The sequence below is a fragment of the Tauraco erythrolophus genome, chromosome 19 (genome assembly GCF_009769465.1).
Source record: "Tauraco erythrolophus isolate bTauEry1 chromosome 19, bTauEry1.pri, whole genome shotgun sequence".
Taxonomy (NCBI): Eukaryota; Metazoa; Chordata; class Aves; order Musophagiformes; family Musophagidae; genus Tauraco; species Tauraco erythrolophus.
This window is the reverse complement of record NC_141483.1, coordinates 12,698,946-12,716,475: the sequence shown is the minus strand read 5'-3', so window position 1 is coordinate 12,716,475 and position 17,530 is coordinate 12,698,946. Positions and strand designations below refer to the sequence as shown.

At 43.1% G+C, this 17,530-nt stretch overlaps 2 protein-coding genes across 3 annotated transcripts; both read left to right on the top strand.

Annotated features, from left to right (window-relative positions):
* The first annotated feature begins 2,057 nt into the window (after positions 1 to 2,057).
* On the top strand, positions 2,058 to 8,532 carry TMED2 (transmembrane p24 trafficking protein 2). Of its 2 annotated transcripts, XM_086623435.1 has the most exons (5): positions 2,058 to 2,237; positions 3,420 to 3,612; positions 4,032 to 4,052; positions 5,979 to 6,086; positions 7,089 to 8,532. In XM_086623435.1, the coding sequence occupies exons 1-5, from the start codon at positions 2,058 to 2,060 to the stop codon at positions 7,211 to 7,213; spliced, it is 627 nt and encodes a 208-aa protein (XP_086479561.1). In that variant the 3' UTR covers positions 7,214 to 8,532. The 2 variants fall into 2 exon arrangements, with proteins under 2 accessions (XP_086479561.1, XP_086479560.1); XM_086623434.1 differs by lacking the exon at positions 4,032 to 4,052.
* Positions 8,533 to 9,148: 616 nt separating this feature from the next.
* DDX55 (DEAD-box helicase 55) lies at positions 9,149 to 17,496 on the top strand. Its single transcript, XM_086623412.1, has 14 exons — positions 9,149 to 9,256; positions 9,452 to 9,502; positions 9,593 to 9,679; positions 10,275 to 10,366; positions 10,479 to 10,541; positions 11,243 to 11,392; positions 11,861 to 12,050; positions 12,627 to 12,709; positions 13,102 to 13,233; positions 14,217 to 14,309; positions 14,981 to 15,095; positions 15,804 to 15,972; positions 16,347 to 16,639; positions 17,123 to 17,496. The coding sequence occupies exons 1-14, from the start codon at positions 9,149 to 9,151 to the stop codon at positions 17,273 to 17,275; spliced, it is 1,779 nt and encodes a 592-aa protein (XP_086479538.1). The 3' UTR covers positions 17,276 to 17,496.
* The last annotated feature ends 34 nt before the right edge of the window (positions 17,497 to 17,530 follow it).

Here is a 17,530-nt window from a genome sequence, read left to right as displayed (position 1 = left end):
TGTGCACTTTAGAATGTTCTTATTCTCACAGTGTTTAGTAAGAGGTGCTCTGGGGTCTTTAAAGATGCATTAAATGTGCACTGAAATTATTTTAGGTCCCAATCCTGCCACTTGCTGTATGCAGCGTAAGAATAATGCATTATATTTTCGACTAGATACCATGAATGGAACTAATTAGGGGAAATAAAACTGGAGTTGCAAAAGCCAAGCTTGGAATAACTGATATGCGTGTTGTGAATACAGGGTTATTTCTCGACTTTTGGCAGATGCAAAACACCAATGCAAGTGAATGGGAGGTATGAATGACGTGAAATGCAGCACTGACACTCAGAAAAATGTTTTCATGCAATACTGTGAGTATCTTGTTCTGTCACAAGTTAGGAAAATTCAATCTTCATCATGTGCTGCCAGCAGCACTCATTGCCATTGACCTGGGGGGCCCCGCAGGTCACAAAACAGTCTCCAGACAGCCGAGTTTGACATTCAGTTGCCCAACTTATAATAATGATCGATGATATCCTGTGAAAACATATCCACGTTTTGTTCATGAAATTTATTGCCAGACTTGAATACCACAGGATATTGCAAAAAGTTGCAGAGGGAGCATGAAGATGAATGATGGCGTAGTCATCCTTTCCTGGCAAAGGCTGCTTACGGAAGCACGAGAAGGGGTTGCAGTATGAGCAGAACATTTGGAGAACGCTCTGCAGTACATCAGGGGAACAGATACGCTTGTGAAATGATCATTTTGTCCAAGTTGGAGAAGAAAAGAAGTTCATGCCACCAGAATTCAGTATGAAATGAGTTCCCATTGTTATGTACAAATGCACATTGAGGAAAAAAGTAATAATGTGATGAAAACAGATGAAAAGCCAGCACATTTATGCTGTGGAAAGTTTATGCTATGGAAAGCAGCAGGTTGAAGGTTGGCTTGATCTGAACTCATTGAAAACAAGAGAAGTTTCAGTGACTTGGCAGGAGAGGTCTCTTATCCAGTCATGTACGTGACCTGGAACTCCTCGAGTTCGTGCTTCTCTTGCCAAAGGTTTTCCCTCCCACACGTGTGCACACCCTGAGCGTGAGTACAGCCCGCTCTGCTGGCTCAGAACTGGCCGCCCGAATTTGCTCACACAGATCAAGTATTTGGATCACTTTTGTCGTACAACCGAAGACAAACGCAATGCCTGAGCGTCACCAGGAGTACAGCAACTGGTGCTTCTTGGCAAACCAAAACACACAAATATTTCTCTAGAAAGCCAGATTGCGCTTTAGATCTTCTGCAGATAATCACAACATCTCGTCACAAAAACAGACTTCCTTAAGCTCAGGCATGGCCTTCCGCATTTCCGACTGGAAATTTCAGCCGAAAATTAGCATTTAAGCGCGGCCATGCGCGGAATGGCTCTTTAAGCACAGGTGGTCTTGGGCGACGCAGAAGCCTGTCATGTGTCCTGACCGTTTTCTTCTGCCCGCACGCCGGGCTTATCCATTACTGTCCGGATCGCTAGCTTCTCCCCGGATCTCCGCCTTGCTGTGGCAAGTTCGGGTTTCCCGGGTTTCCCGGGCTTCCCGGCCTTCAGCAGAAGCCGCCGCCACCCCTGGCCGCAGGGCTGCGGGACGGCCGCCCTCCCTCCCGAATCGCCTCAGGAGCCGCCCGCCCGCGCCGTCCCGCGCTCCCGCCGTCGCGCTCCCGGTTGCCGGGCAACGCCCCCTCAGCGACCCACCCAATGCCCTTCCGCGCGCCGCTCTTTCCGACCCGACTGCTCTCCCCGCCGCGTGCTGATTGGCTCCTCGCCGCCGCCGCTCCGTGCTCATTGGTTCCTCCCGAACGAGGGCTCCGCCTCCTGCGCCGCGCGGTCCCTGCCTCAGCGTTTCCGCCTTCCCTGTCCGACTCGTCCCTTCACGGCCGCCGTAGCACGGGCCGTACGTGGCAGCGGGGCTGCGCGGGCCTATGAGCGGCGGCCCCGTGCCCCGGAAGGGGCGCGGCGCGCGGCGGAAGTCCCCCTCCCCTTTTCCTGCTGCCCGCCGCTCGGTGCCCGCTCCCGCTGGGCTCCGCCATGTCGCCGGTGCGGGCGGTGCTGGCGCTGCTGGCCGCCCTGGCGGCCCCGGCCGCCGCCTACTTCGTCAGCATCGACGCGCACGCCGAGGAGTGCTTCCTGGAGCGGGTGCCGTCCGGCACGAAGATGGGGCTCATCTTCGAGGTGGCGGAGGGCGGCTTCCTGGACATCGACGTGGAGGTGAGGGGGGTGGCGCGGCGGTGGGGGCCGTGCCGGCGGGAGGGCCGCGGAGCTGCCCCAGGGCCGGGCCCGGCGCGCTCGGCTCGGGGCAGCGCCTGGGTGGGCGGCGGCGAGGCAGACACCGGCTCGAGGGTGCTCCGAGCCGTCCGTGGAGGTCGGGGCGGTCCCGCCTCGTTGCGGGGGCTCCGGGCAGCTCTGCCCGGTGGCCCCGGCGATCTCGGTGCCTGTGGCGCTGCAGGAGGCGGTCCCCGTGCTGTCAGAGCCGTTCTCTTGAGACGCGCTTCGTTATTCTGCTCGGTGCGGTCTTGTCCCAACGAAGCGTTGGGCGGGAAGAACGAGCGGGATTGTTCCTTCCAAAAACGTGTTGCTCGTTTTGGGAGCGGCGTGTCTCCCCAGGAACCAAAAGATGTTGGCTTTAGTCAGGCTGATTGCCCTCTGGAAAGCTGTCGGTAAGTCCTTCTCTCCAATGAGACATCCGGTCAGTAGGAGAGTAGTAAATAAGAATTCCTTGCGTCTTGGGAAAGAGCAGACAGTTGTTTGCTCGTGATAACTTTAGCACGAGAGAGTTGTTGCTGAAAATGAATTTAATAGTTGAAAATGGCACATCGCTGTAGCACAGGACAGTCAGAAAGCGATGACATCCCATCCAGGTGTCTCTAGTGGAAGCTCAGCAGCTGAGTTCAGTGACCCGGGGGGATGGAAGCGACTCATTAGTCCGTTTGAAACAGTAGCTGCAGCAACGCACAGCCGTGTGTCTAAAGTAGTGTTGACATATGGGAGAGTGTCTTCTTTTTCCTTTTCATTCTCCTTCAGACATCAGAGATAAGGTTTCCCCTGCAGTTGTTAATTTGGCTGACAGCCAATTACTTGTTCTTGAATGCTTCTTATCTTGACTGCAGAAGGCCAGTAACTTTGGCCAGAAAGAGAAGCTTTTATCTGACTTTCTTTACGAAGAAGTTTGGGATTTTTTTTTTTTTTGTTAAAGATTTCTGTGCAGGAAAATGCATCACCGCTTTTGAGTTGCGGGAGGGAAAGTAGGAAGAATGCTGAACCAGTCAGATTACAGATGGTACTGGTAGTTCTGACTGGGTGACTTCAAAATATGCATGCAATGCTGTAATGGTGTGTGTAAAAACACTGTAGTCAAAATAAAACGTATGATGTTTTGTTCTCTCCATCCAGATTACAGGGCCTGATAACAAAGGAATTTACAAAGGTGATCGAGAGTCCAGCGGAAAATACACATTTGCTGCCCACATGGATGGAACTTACAAGTTCTGCTTTAGCAACAGAATGTCCACCATGACGCCCAAGATAGTGATGTTCACTATCGATATCGGGGAAGCTCCGAAGGGGCAAGACATGGAGACAGAAGGTGAGGAAGACTCCTGGAAATAAATTAGCTCCGGCTCGGGAGCTTCTCACTACGTGCATGCTTTCTGAACTTGACTAGGATTCTCAGAATTCCTGTGTCTTCGGATTGTCTGGTTAGCTGTCCCCTTTCACGGCTAAAATGGATGTGGATGTTTTTAGACCTCGTTACACAATTTAGTGCAAAATCACAAGACAATCACCTGGCCATCTGCAGAAACTAATGCTTCCATCCTTCAGTCTTTTCATCAGTTTCATTCTCTGATCTCTAGTTTGCTCAGCAGTATGTAGACTACTACATGCATTAGTTGAGCTCTTTGATAAATGTGCTAATATAGAATTTTTCTCCTAGCTGTGTAAATTACTGTTTTATCTGTAGCCTTTTGTCCTGTACTTGTGTTCATCTCTTACACTTTTCTCTAGGTGGTGGAGATACCTGGGATGGTATGTGTACTGCTTTTTGAAAGCTCGGTAGCATCTTGTCCTTTGCATATGTTTATTCACTAACAGCTAACGTTTGCTTTTTCTCTGTAACATTTGTTTGTAGCATGAGAATGTCTTTTTAATAAACTACATAAAAGGTCTGATTCTGAGCAATGCTGAGCACCTGCAAGCTTTCATCCAGAGGTTTATAACCTTAGCAGCTCTTGGGATCAGGTCCTTGAACTGTCCGTGACAGTCTGTCTTCAGGTGGTTGTTAACGGCTTAGAGAAGATTTAATCAGGAGTTTTAGGTGAAATTAAACTAAAACACTGAACATCCAAGACCGTCGGATATTTTAGAAGATGTTCGCTTTCTATTGCTGAAGTGGGTGTTGAATAATGAAGGGCTTTTGGAAGCTGTAAGCTTCTTTTAGGTTGGGAATTATCAGTAATGTTACAAGGGGAAAAACTTCAAACTTGTCATTTGCTGTCAAAGAAATAGACAAATGTCTTGGGTAACAACAAAGTTTTATTTAGAAGTCACTAACTGTAGCCAGGAAGGCAATAAATTCTTGTTTTCTATTCTAGCAAGTAAATAACTGTGTGCATTAAGTGCTTGATATCACTTGAAAAGTAACAAATTCCTAACTTTTGGGGATTTTTTTTAAGATTCGGTTAAATCTTTTAGTGAGTCTGAGTATACCTGTTGTAAAGAATGTTAGTACAGCTTTAAATTTTTTTAAGGCAAACACTTTTTCTTTAGTGTATTTTTTTGAGTGGGATTAATCCCCACAGCTGTAATTTCTTTTCTTACTCATAACCTTTTGCCCTTGTTGCAATTACCAGTTGGCCATGAACATAAGGGATTTATGACATTAGCAAAGTGAGTGCTGTTCACACAACTATTTAGATTTTAACTGTGACTTGTGTGAGTCCTCTGGTCCTCTTTTTGACTGTTCCCCGTAAGATGCGTATTTTGAATAGCTTTATTTTCAGATCATGATCTGAAACGCTTAATTCATAAATAAAAACATAATAAAGTAGCTTCAAAGTCAAGTATGTCCCTTCCGTGGAAATCGTGTTGGGTTTTGTGAGAGCTGATTTCCCAGGGCGTGTCTGTGGAATGGTATCTTGGGACTTCTCTTGGGGCTAGAAAGCTTTGAAAATTACTTGCGTAACTTACAAATTTGTAAGTGGACAGTTCTTTGAGCATGAATGTATTTAAAACATCCTGCGATTGACAGTCAAATCACTAAATTTTAGATCTCAGATCCTTCCACTTGCTGAACTATCTCAAGCTGGTTTTCTGTTACTGGTTTGGTATTTTCCTCCTCTTCTGCTTTCACCACATACAGAACCCGAAGCGGGTTCCTGCCCCCTGCCAGGCCCCTTTGGCATTGTTTCTGCTGAACGCTGTGCTTCAGCTAAACCAGAAGATTACAAGATGTGGTATGCTGCTTCAGAAAGTGATCTCGTTTTGCCAGCATCATGATCTTAAGCTCAGTTCTCAGTCGTTCTGTTTTTGCAAGCTTAACAACTAGGAAAAGCTGTAACGTTGAGATAGTTTGCTTGGAATATATTGTCAGAATAGATACTAGTGTGTGGTATTGACCTCGTGTTCTTACATTCTGTTTTTCTAGCAGAGTATGCCCGTATTTGAAATAAGTGGCCTGTACTGACTCTAAAGTGTGTGTCTTCTGCCTTCTGGTCAGATGTGGAGAAAGATGTTTTCTCGCTTGTTAAATACCGTCGAGGCGTGTTTGGAAAAGTGGCGCTGTGAAAGCTAAACTTGACTTTGCTGTAAAGATTGAAAGTTTTCAGCTGTACAGACTGCATTTTCCAGAACTACTTCTGCGACGGGAAATGAAGTATTACTGTTCCTAAATTCTAACAGATCGTTTTTTGAGTCAATAACAGACTTTCTGATTCTTCTGAAATTATTCTGCAGCTCATCAGAACAAGCTAGAAGAGATGATTAATGAGTTAGCAGTGGCCATGACAGCTGTAAAGCATGAACAGGAGTACATGGAAGTTCGTGAAAGAATACATAGAGCAAGTATGTGTCTTTGACTTAAATGCCTTCTACCCTCTCAAATGAACTTACGAAAATGTGATTTAAAATTCAAGTCCATGAAAGCTATTCCAAGTTACAAAAAAAAAAAAAACCAAAACAATTCTGAAGGACCTCCCCATACAATAAAGAATGTAGTTGATGCTTGCAATGTTCTTTAAATTGGCTCGCCTTTTATGTGACAATTTTATACAAAATAATCTTTGCTTAATTGTTCTGTAGTTCTTGGAATAGCATATTCGTGAAGATACTGGTAATGATATGGTTCCCAGGGATAGACTTTGGTTGAACTGTCACTCCATCCTTGAAGGGAGTGGGGCTTAATAATTGAGCCAAAGTTTTTTTTCAATATTTCATTGAAATAGGGCAGAACTACTGTTATTTCCAAGTCGAGAATACGGATAACTCTGCAGTCACAATCCTCACTTTCTGAAATACAGTTTTAAAGTATGACTGAGCATGCCTAGTGGTGCCTTAGGGGAAGCCCAGTGAGAGTAAAGGGCAAATACTGTTAATGTGAAAATACTTTTTGAACCCATGAATGTCTCCAGTTTTATGACTTAAATCAGACCGTTAGTCACCAAAGAAAATGCTGAGCTTTTAGAACCAAAGACGATGAACCTTTGGAGATTAGAAATTCCCCATTTGAGTTTGAGACCGTAATATGCAACTGTTACTTGAAAAAGCAGGTGGCTTCTGTTGAGCAGTTACAAACTTCTGTCTGGCCTCTTTGAAGGTGGGCAGAACAGAGAAAGGTGGCGCAGTGTTCGTGCAGAGCGCGGGTGAGAATGCCTGCTGGCACAGCACAGTTCAAGCCGCCGCTCAGATCTCGTTTCTAAGACTGCAGAGTCATCCTGGGACACTTGTAATGACATGATACAAATGCCACTGGTGGATGTGCAGTACTTCAGTTCCAGTGACAAAGTGTGGTTTAATTTTGTTTTAAATGCTTTGTTGCTCACTACTTCTTTGTTTTTCCCCCAACAGTTAATGACAACACAAACAGCAGAGTGGTTCTTTGGTCGTTCTTTGAAGCTCTTGTACTAGTTGCCATGACACTGGGACAAATCTACTATCTGAAGAGGTTTTTTGAAGTCCGAAGGGTTGTTTAAGAGTACTTTTCCGGTCCCGGATTTCAGTTCACTGTCTACCAAACATCCTGGTCACAAAAAAGTCATTTAGTTTCTGAACCCTCTTTACTGAACTGTAAAACTTATTTGCTTATGTTCCTTCCTAGTTAAAAATGAATTGTTTTTATATATCTTCTGTAGCAAAAGCTATGCTGAAATCGTGTCACTTAATTGGCATAATTTTTTTCACTGAAATCTGCCTAGTCTGTATGCTAAGCGAGGTCCAAGCAAGCTGCAAATGCTGTAATTCAACTGTAGTAACAAGCAATGTCGATGTCTTTTCTAACTTTTTTTCCCCCCTGTTTTCATAAATACTTGCAGTTCTCTCTAGGGAAACGGTACAAGGCCCTAACATGACTGTTTGCGTTTTTGACCTCTTTAACCCTGCAATAGTTGTTACGAAATCCAAATAATCCCTTCTTCACTTAAATAAACTGCCAAGGAGAAGTGATTGGAACTTTATTCTGACAACTTCCAATCTACCGTTCATACCTAGTTGCTATTTAAAAGAAAGTCTCCGATAACTATCCTAATTATATCAACTGATTCCCAAAGGTCTTTTAAATGAAATAGTTGATACAGAAATCCATTTTCTCTCATTACTGAATGTTCATGGTATGGTTTTTAGTCTTTCACAGGTTTTATATCAAAGCCAATGGTGTGCAGTGTCTTGGCAAACAATAGCTTAACCCTTTGGTTCTTGCAGGTCCAAAGCTCAGACTGTTGGCGCTGTTGCAGAATGCATTAGCGTTCAGGAAATCTGGATTCCTGATGCCAAAGGGTTAACGATTCTGGGGGTTTATTGCGATGCTATGCAGCCCTGGTATTTAAGTTAAGTGGCAGTCTCTGCCCGATCTAATCATCATTAGCATAATGCTAAATACTGGTGTGTTTTCTTTTCCGGGCACATGTAGATTTGTTTTTGTATAAAGTTACTTTCCTCGGTATCTTGGTCGGTTTCGAAAATTAAAGCAGCGTCTGATGTGGGTGCTGAGCCAGGATTATGTTGTGACTGATGTATATTAGTTGTAATCATTTTTGGGGATGGGGCGGGGTCTTTTCCAGGGGGGAGCCTCTACAAGTAACACACAACAGTTTTGTACTATTAATTTAAAATTTGTTACAGGTTTTCATGTTCCAGGTAAAGTTTTTTCAACCTTGGGCAAACACTTGCAGCAGTTCTTCAGAAAGGTGGCTGTTACACCTTATTGCGACTGTTGTGTGCCAATATTTTTGTGTAAAACACTTCAAATTGAATTCTAAGATGTACATTTAAAAATTGCTCGTGAATCTAAATATGACCCAGGTTCGATAAATAAACAAATTCTTTAAAAAAAAAAGAAAGGAATTTGTTTTTTTTTTTCTTTGATACTTTAAGGATTTGATACTTTGATACTTCAGTTTCTTTAGATGTGCGTAAATCACCTACTGCCGACTAAACCCTTCATGAAACTCTTGCACAAAAACTTTAACCCCTTTATTGTTGGGTAACAATTTCAGTAAGAATTTATCCCAATGCCATCCCGCTTTTTGGGCGGGTAATTCTACACCTTCAGCTTTGCTGCTCAACTGGGAGCAGCCGGGTGTCAGAGCTTCTGTCTGACCTGCAGAAGTACCGACTACGACAGACCGCTTCCCGTAAAAATCCGATTTTTTTTTGCTGTATCCGGAGAGTGGTGCTTACTACCGGCTACTACCTACTACTGCGGTTACTACCGACTACTGCTACGTGAGTTTGCTACTCAGGGAGGCAAAAAGCGGCGGGGGCTACCCGGAGGCGGCCGGTGGCGGCGGAACCGGATCGGCGGCGGAACTGAAACGCGGCGGAACCTGATCGGCGGCGGAACCGGGGCGCGGCGGCGCCGGTTTCCGTGCGCGGGGCGGGGCGGAGGCGAGCGGCGGCCGCGCCCGCGGAAGATGGAGGCGGTGACCGAGGGGCGCTGGGAGTCGCTGCCCGTGGCGCTGAGCCCGGGCGTGCTGCGGGCGCTGCGGGAGCGCGGCTTCGCCCGCATGACCCCCGTGCAGGTGGGGGCCGGGCCCCGCCGGGCTCGGAGGGAGGAGGGGGCGGGCAGCGCGTTGGGAAGTCGCTGCCCATCGCTGTCCCGCCGCTGGCTGCGGGCGATGTCCGCAGGGGCTTTGGTGGCCCTTGGGGGGGGGATTCAGCTTCTGGGAGATCGATTTCCGCCGGAGCAAGTTCATGCGATGTTTCTCTTTTTGCAGTCCGCGACTATTCCGCTCTTCATCAACAACAAGGATGTTGCCGCCGAAGCCGTGAGTGATTTTTTTCTTCGTCGAGTTCGTTGTTTTTCTTGCTTCGCCTCCGGGGCTGAGGGGGGACCCGCTCTGTTTGCTTTCTCGCAGGTAACAGGCAGTGGCAAAACCTTAGCGTTTGTAATTCCCATACTGGAAATTCTTCTCAGGCGGGAGGAAAAATTAAAGAAAATGCAGGTAAGATTAAGTGACTCAGTTCTAAGTCTGTTTTTATGATGTGCCGATAAGATTTGACGACTTTGGGAAAAGTACCAGGAAGGAAAACTGCGTACGCATAAAGTGACCGTGTGCTCAGCTCTTTGGTGTAGCAGTAACAACTGTTTAAAACTTGAAAACAAATATTGAGGGGCTTTCTTTGTGCTTAGATACAGCTTTTCATTTTACATGATCAAAGCAGGTTTCTGAGCTGTTAGAAAAGCGCCTTAAGGTGCCAAATACGATGATGTACTGCAAACAAGAGTCTTTGCTTTTTAGCGTCCATTGGCTTCGAATCCATTTTAGCATACAGAGAACTTGCACTGTTTTTTGCTGTTAAATATCATTACTAGATACTGCTCTTTGAGCAGAGGTATTTTGCACGTTGGTGTAGTACCTCTTTCATAGATACTTCCTGTTATTTTGTATACTTTATTGTATATCTGTGGAAATGTTTTGTCTAAAACTAAGATCATGAGCATGGCTCATATTCACTTACCTTGTAAGGGACAACTTTTCCCAAATCTTTCTTCCCTGCTGTTATTTTCCATAAATTCCTTTTGTTTTTCATGTGCAGGTTGGAGCAATAATTATCACACCAACGAGAGAATTAGCTATTCAAATTGATGAGGTGCTGTCACATTTCACAAAACACTTCCCCAGGTTTAGGTGAGTGAACTTTAAGCTTGTCATGACCATGGTTTCTTTTCTTTGGACTTCTGTCGTTTGTAAACCAGCAAAACTTAAAGATGACCTAAATCTTTCTGTTCTATTGTTTTAGTCAGATTCTTTTAATTGGTGGTAGGAATCCCATGGAAGATGTTGAAAAGTTTAAAGAACACGGGTGAGTTGATTGTTAATTTTAATTAATTTTATTAATGCCTCACAGCTGTGGTTTACTGCCCACTCTTGGGATTTTCAAATTAGGGCTTTGGTCTTGCTGGCACTAAAGTTTGATGGTACTGCATAAATATATTTGGGAAATCGTGGATTCTTTTCCTTGAGTGAGATTTGCCATGATGAGACAATAGGAAAGGATCATATGTGAAATCAGTACCATTTACATGCTGTTTGAGTGAAGAACAGTGTGCAGCATGGTGAGCAGAAAACCATCTTCACCGAGTATTTCAGTTCCTTCTTTCTTGTAAATGTTGAATGAGCAGTACGCTCTAGTGAGATTGAGACCATGCTGATGAATACTTTTCTCAAACTTTTTGGTGCTGATACTAATGAGGAAGTTTAGAAGCAATCATATTTGCCACAGGCTTTTGTGTGGAAGTGCCAAGTATTTCTTCTAGCTGGTAGTTGCTGATTATATTCTAAATTTTTATTGCCACAAATGGTGTACACGTGAGTGTTTTTCTCCTGTCAACAGTGCCTGAAAGGCACTGAAATATAAATACAGTTAGAAGTGACAAACTGAAATTGTTTTATTGAAGAACGCAGTCGACTTGAGTGCAGGTTTGTGGTAATTATGTTAGGAGCTCCCCCAAAGTCTTTACCTTGCACAGTTTCAAAATTGCTGCATGTCTTGTTCACAAACAGCGGGAACATCATTGTAGCTACACCGGGCCGCTTGGAGGATCTGTTCAGAAGAAAAGCAGATGGGCTGGATCTAGCAAGCTGCGTGAAGTCTCTTGATGTGTTGGTATTGGATGAAGCAGATAGACTTCTAGATATGGGCTTCGAAGCAAGGTATTTAAATAATAAATCCTCATAATAGTTCTGAAGTTTTAAACGAGTTCATATGTGATTGATGTGAATGAGTGTGGTCCTACAGTGACCTTTAAGATTAGATTTGTTCTGTTTTGTTCTTTTACCTCTCTTTGCTCTGTTGACTATACAAAGCAGTTGCTAAGAGAATCAGGAAAGGGTAGATCCTTGATGAATACAGAGTTTAAAATGTCTTTTTTTCTGAGGTATATTAGCACATGCTATATTAATGCTTGATTAAGTATTATTTACACATCAGAATGGCTTAAAACACTTTAACAAATAAGCTTTGATGTCTTTTTTTCTTTCAAAGTTAAGATGATTAGCTCAATAGAAGATTGGCGCTTGATAATAAAAATTATTTTGCTTATAAACTCTTGTTTCCAGTGATTAAGCTTCTTTCTGAGGGAAGTCTTGGGACACTTATGTTTTACATGTGCTTACTTGCAGTTTAAATGCCATTCTGGACTTTCTGCCCAAGCAGAGACGGACAGGTCTGTTCTCAGCAACACAAACTCAAGAGGTGGAGAACCTGGTGAGAGCAGGTCTCCGGAATCCTGTCCGCATCTCGGTGAAAGAGAAGGGGGTGGCAGCAAGCAACACACAGAAAACTCCAACACGCCTGGAGAACTATTACATGGTGAAATCTCGGTGCTTCGCGATAGTTTCTTGATCTCTTTCCTTTTTCCCTGATTGTGTCAATAAGTTTTCAGATCTTGGCCAGTTATGATCACATTGATAGAGGAACCAGAAGTCTCAAAGCTGTTGCAGGTTCTCTGAGGATCAGTAACCGAGCCAAGGAAAAAGACTGGAATTAGCAACCCTGTTGTTTCCTGCTCTGTGAATTTTGTTTGGCTGGCCAGGAGTTGTTGTGACCCTGAGCTAGCTGCAGTGCTGTGGCTCCTTGACCTGCTTACAGTGAATGGGCATGGGGGGAGACTGGTGATTTCAGAGAAGTGGCTGAGGGAAACCTGAGAAACTAATGGAGAGGTGTTGTGGCTGGGCATGGGAAAACTGGGAGTTTAAGTATTTGTTTTTACTTAAGATACATAAAAGAGTAATATTCCACATGATGAACTGTGGTACAAATGATCAGTTTTAAGAAATTCTGCCCATGGGCATTTATCAGTGTGCAATGAATGGAGGAAACTGGCAGATCACTTTGTGTCAAGTCAGTTTTCTTACTGGGTGTTTTTTTTTCTTTTGCAATGTATAGATCTGCAAAGCAGATGAAAAATTTAATCAGTTGGTGCATTTTCTTCGACAGCACAAACAGGAAAAACATCTAGTCTTTTTCAGGTAATTCTGTTCGTGTTTCCTTGTGAAAACTGTGTGATGTTTTATTACTTAAATGCCAAAACTGTGCCATGTGTTGACAAGAACACAACTGTTTTAAAAGAGTTTAATTTTAATAGATGTCTTGTAGAATATGGTGCCTAAAAAGAGATCGATCGTCGCTTCATGTCAGGATTGTGTTGAATGTTATTAAGTAAAATGTAGATTTTATATGCGTCTTTAAAGCATTATAGGTGATTATATGTTAATTATAAAAGTGATGTACATATTTCAAATAAAAATAGGCAATAGTGGGGTTTTTTTGATAGATCTCAGACCACTCTAGCTTGATTGTCTAAACCAGGTTAAAAATGCAGCATAATCTTTTACTATTTTGTCTGTCTTTATTGCAACAGCACGTGTGCCTGTGTGGAATACTATGGGAAGGCTTTGGAATGCTTAATTAAACAAGTGAAAATAATGAGCATTCATGGGAAAATGAAACAGAAGCGTAACAAGATTTTCACTGAGTTTCGGAAGCTCCCAGGGTAAGAAATATGAATAGGCTAAACTAGCCAAAAGCAGAAATAGTGAGGGATTTGTAATTTTCTTTGACTATATTGTTCTGCCACTGAAGTGTGGAAGAGTGGTGTGCTGAGGACTAGCTGCATTTTTAATAACAGAAACTATGGTTAGGTCCTCAAAGTATGATCAGAAGGTGAAAATGTGGCTGGAGCATGTCCAGCTTGGATAATTTGTGTGGCAGCAAGGACACAGATTTAGGATATCCTGCAGCCTGGGACCCTCTAAAGTTTGTGGTGCTTGCTGGCCAAACACAAGCACTATGAAGCCCATCATTGCTGCTATCTATGCTACTGTTTTAACTGGACACACTGTGCTGTCACATGTTGCAGTAGCCTTGCTGTATAAATCTCTCATCAATAGGGAACTGGTAGGGAAAATAACCTTTTCCTGATTGGTAACCAGAGTGGAAACCCAGGATACTATTTTGTTAGTACATGAGCAAGAATATGGCAACACGATGCTGTAATTTACCTGCAGAAGTGTTCTTTGTCAGCTTTGCAGGATGTTGTTAAGAAACTCTTGCCCCATTAGCTGTCATTTTTTATTGCGTGGGACCTGAGTTCTATCATTTTATATAATAGGAAAAATAATTACCGACAGACTGGAAGAACTGTTTACGTCTTTTATTAAAACATGTATGGTATTACGTTCAGCTGTGGTGGATGCAATGGTGACTTAAAAATAGAACTTGTAATAGGGAATGGATTTTTTTCTTAGTGATATGTTGGCTGTGATATAAATCACGTTCCTTTTCATAATGTTAGGTAGAATTTTAGTTGGTGAAAGCTGCAACTACCTTACAATATTTGGTCTCTTTTCAAAAAAACAAATGTTTTAAAAGGTTTAGTTTCTTGTTCTCCAAGGTAGATGCAGAATACACAGCTGGAGGGAGACTGGCTCTACTCAAATGACAGTTTAATGAAAATAAGCTTTTTCTTCTTTCTAGTGGCATTTTAGTTTGCACTGATGTGATGGCCCGTGGCATAGACATTCCAGAAGTAAACTGGGTTTTACAGTATGACCCACCTAGCAGTGCGAGGTACAACTTCTGCTCTTAAGAACCTTTTTTCTACTTGTGGTTTTGTTACTGTACTGTTCAGATGGAAATTGGGAACACACAACTGCAGAAAGCACATTAAATGGCTGCCTGGAAGCTAGCCTGAGTGAACGGGCAAAATAACATGTCAGCAGGGGAGGTTCCAACACTGCACTTTTTGTGTAACTGCTGTGAATTGAAATGACTTTGTGTCATATGTGCGTAAGTCACACGGGTGGTTGCCGCTTACGTTTGTGTGAAGAGGCACTTTTGGGTAAGGCTTCGTGTGAGAATAGCAAAGAGTGAGAGGTGAGACGTTTGGGTGAAGTGGAAGAGACGAGGGAGGGGACAGAGCTCTTCAAGGAATGGTGCATTGAAAGCTCACGTGAAAGGCGCTTTTCTATGTATTTTAATTTCTGTTGTAATAACCCTCCCTACAACTTGCTTAAACTTCACCCCCAAACCAGATACCCCTTGCTTTAGCATGCAGTCCTAACAACTGAGTGGGACTGCTGCACATCTTGTATTGCGTTTTACTGATTCCTGTTGGTTTGTTTCAAAAGTATGGAGTACTTCACATTTTCTGTTGCACAAGAGTTGCCCTTTTGCTGTCTAATACTTTAAAATCAGACTGAGCATCCCCTGTGAAGCTAACCCTGTGTTGTGTTGTGCAGTGCCTTTGTGCATCGCTGTGGTCGAACAGCACGGATCGGCAATGTAGGCAGCGCTCTCGTGTTTTTGCTTCCCATGGAAGAATCTTACATTAACTTTCTCTCAATCAACCAGAAGGTTAGTAGACTTTTATTCTACCCCAAAGCAGGAAAGGGCAAGGGGACAAGCTTACTGATAGGAATTTTGAAATCAGAATTTTTAGGACTTTAGGTCATATGCATAGGTAATGTTTTAGCAGACGTGCGTAATTAAAAAAGACAAGGGCTGCTTATGAGTCACCAAATGCAACTCTCTGTTAGAACACGATTGCTCCCAGTGTTATCTGCTCAGTTTCTAATAGGAACATGGGATGCACTGAGTAAGGAAAGGCGTTTCATTTCTAAGGGTGTGGAGATTGAGCACATCCAGAAGGGCGGTGCTGGTTTACACTCCTACCCCCAGCCCTGCCACCACCAATTTATCTGCTGCACCCTCTGTGCTGTTGATTTTTAGCTCTGATAATTTCCCATGCCTGGCCCTGCATTTGTGGGATTAATGGTATAGATTCTCCAGAGGCCTGCTGAGGAGAACATAAGCTGGATAAGGCATGAGATGAAGACATTGCCTCTTTTGAGCTGCTGCGTGTGAACTCTCCTGCTGGGCTTGGACAGCTGTGCGGGGCTGAGTGGTGAACCAGGGTGTTGAAATGAGCAAGTGAAAGCGGGGAAAGGGCTAAAAGCTCAGTGGAGATTGACTGGGGAAGTGTGTGTTTGAAGTTTCGCAGTGCGTTTTAAATAATTCAGCTGAACTTTTCCTTGAGTTTTGTGTTTCTTTTCTGGTTTTCAGTGTCCCATGCAGGAAATGAAACCCCAGACAAACGTGTTGGATCTTCTTCCAAAACTGAAGTCCATGGCCCTAGCTGACAGGGCGGTGTTTGAGAAAGGGATGAAAGCATTTGTGTCTTATGTCCAAGCTTATGCCAAACATGAATGTAATCTGATCTTCCGAATAAAAGGTAATTCCCAGCAGGGGCTGGTATCTTTTACTGTTCCTTTCAGAAGTATTTGGTTTGGCAAAAAGCGTCACGTTACTGTCCACAAGCTTCAGCTACTGATTCCTGCTCTCAAAGTTACTTTCTGCCACATCAGATTTTTGACAAAATCCTATTTTTTTAAGCAACTTGTTTCCCATAGTTTTCAAGAGAAAACATTTAATTAGTAAGTTTGACCAAAACTGATATAAGCATAAATAAAAATGAGTTATTATTGTTACTAGTATTAAGTATAGAATGAAAACAGTACAATAAGATAATGCTCTTTTCTGTGATTGCTAAGTTAAATTAACTTTTTATCCAGCAGGAAACTGACTTTATAATCTTTATTTTAACAGACCTGGATTTTTCTAGCCTTGCCAAAGGTTTTGCATTGTTAAAAATGCCAAAGATGCCTGAACTAAGAGGAAAAAGTTTTCCAGACTTTACTCCAGTCACTGTTAATACAGACTCCATTTCATTTAAGGATAAAAATAGAGAAAAACAGAGACAAAAGCAATTAGAACAACAAAGAAAAGAGAGAGAAGAAAACGGAGGAAAAAAGAAATTCATGAAGAACAAAGCCTGGTCAAAGCAGAAAGCCAAGAGGGAGAAGAAAAAGAAAATAACAGCTAAAAGGAAGAGTGAAGAGGTAAACTGTGCCCAGTCTATTAAACTGCATAGTTACTGCAGCATAGGTACCTGCTTTCAAACGGCAGAGTACCCTGGGATTTAAGTTTGATGGAACTGACAACTGTAAATTAACGTTTTAGGGCCTTGACAGGCAAAGCTTAAAAAAAAAAAATCATAGAGAAGCTTTTTAAAGCCAAACACTAAAGCAACTTCTTAGCACTCTGATGCTGGTCAATAATGCTGCCAGTATAGGGACTGTTTTTAGGTCTGAGGTCGAGCAGTGTGGCATGATGGTGGACAGTACTTGCTTTATTTTTCTTTTTTTTTAATTCTCAAAAAGTGTAACTGAGAGTTTGATAGTTTCCTAGGTAGAAACTGAGTATTATTTCCTGCTTGGAAACTCCTGGCAAAATCTGAGTTGGAAACTTCTCTTGTGTTCAGCTGTATAGAGTGAAGGCCTTTTGCTGTTGTGTTTGATTTGTTACTTTTCAACTGTCCACAGGGCTCTGATATTGAAGATGAGGATATGGAAGAGTTGCTCAATGACACGAGACTCTTGAAAAGATTAAAAAAAGGAAAAATTAGTGAAGAAGAGTTTGAGAAGAGACTCACAGGCAATCAGAGTAGACTCAACGCAGAAATTGTTGCTGACTGAGAGCCTGAAGGTTGACAGTTATTCTAACCACACCTTTACATTAAAATACTGCCTATTTCAATAAAACTGTATTTTTACAACAAAATAATGATGCAGAGAACAGAATTGATCTAATTTCTTCATGAAGAGACCAGGCCTGCAGTTAAGAACAAAGCTAAAAGCACCTCTCCTGTATGGCATGGCAGGAGCTGCAGATTTCCATTAGCAGTTTTGTGCAATTTTTTCTTTTTTCTTTCTTTCCACCAGGTAAAAACC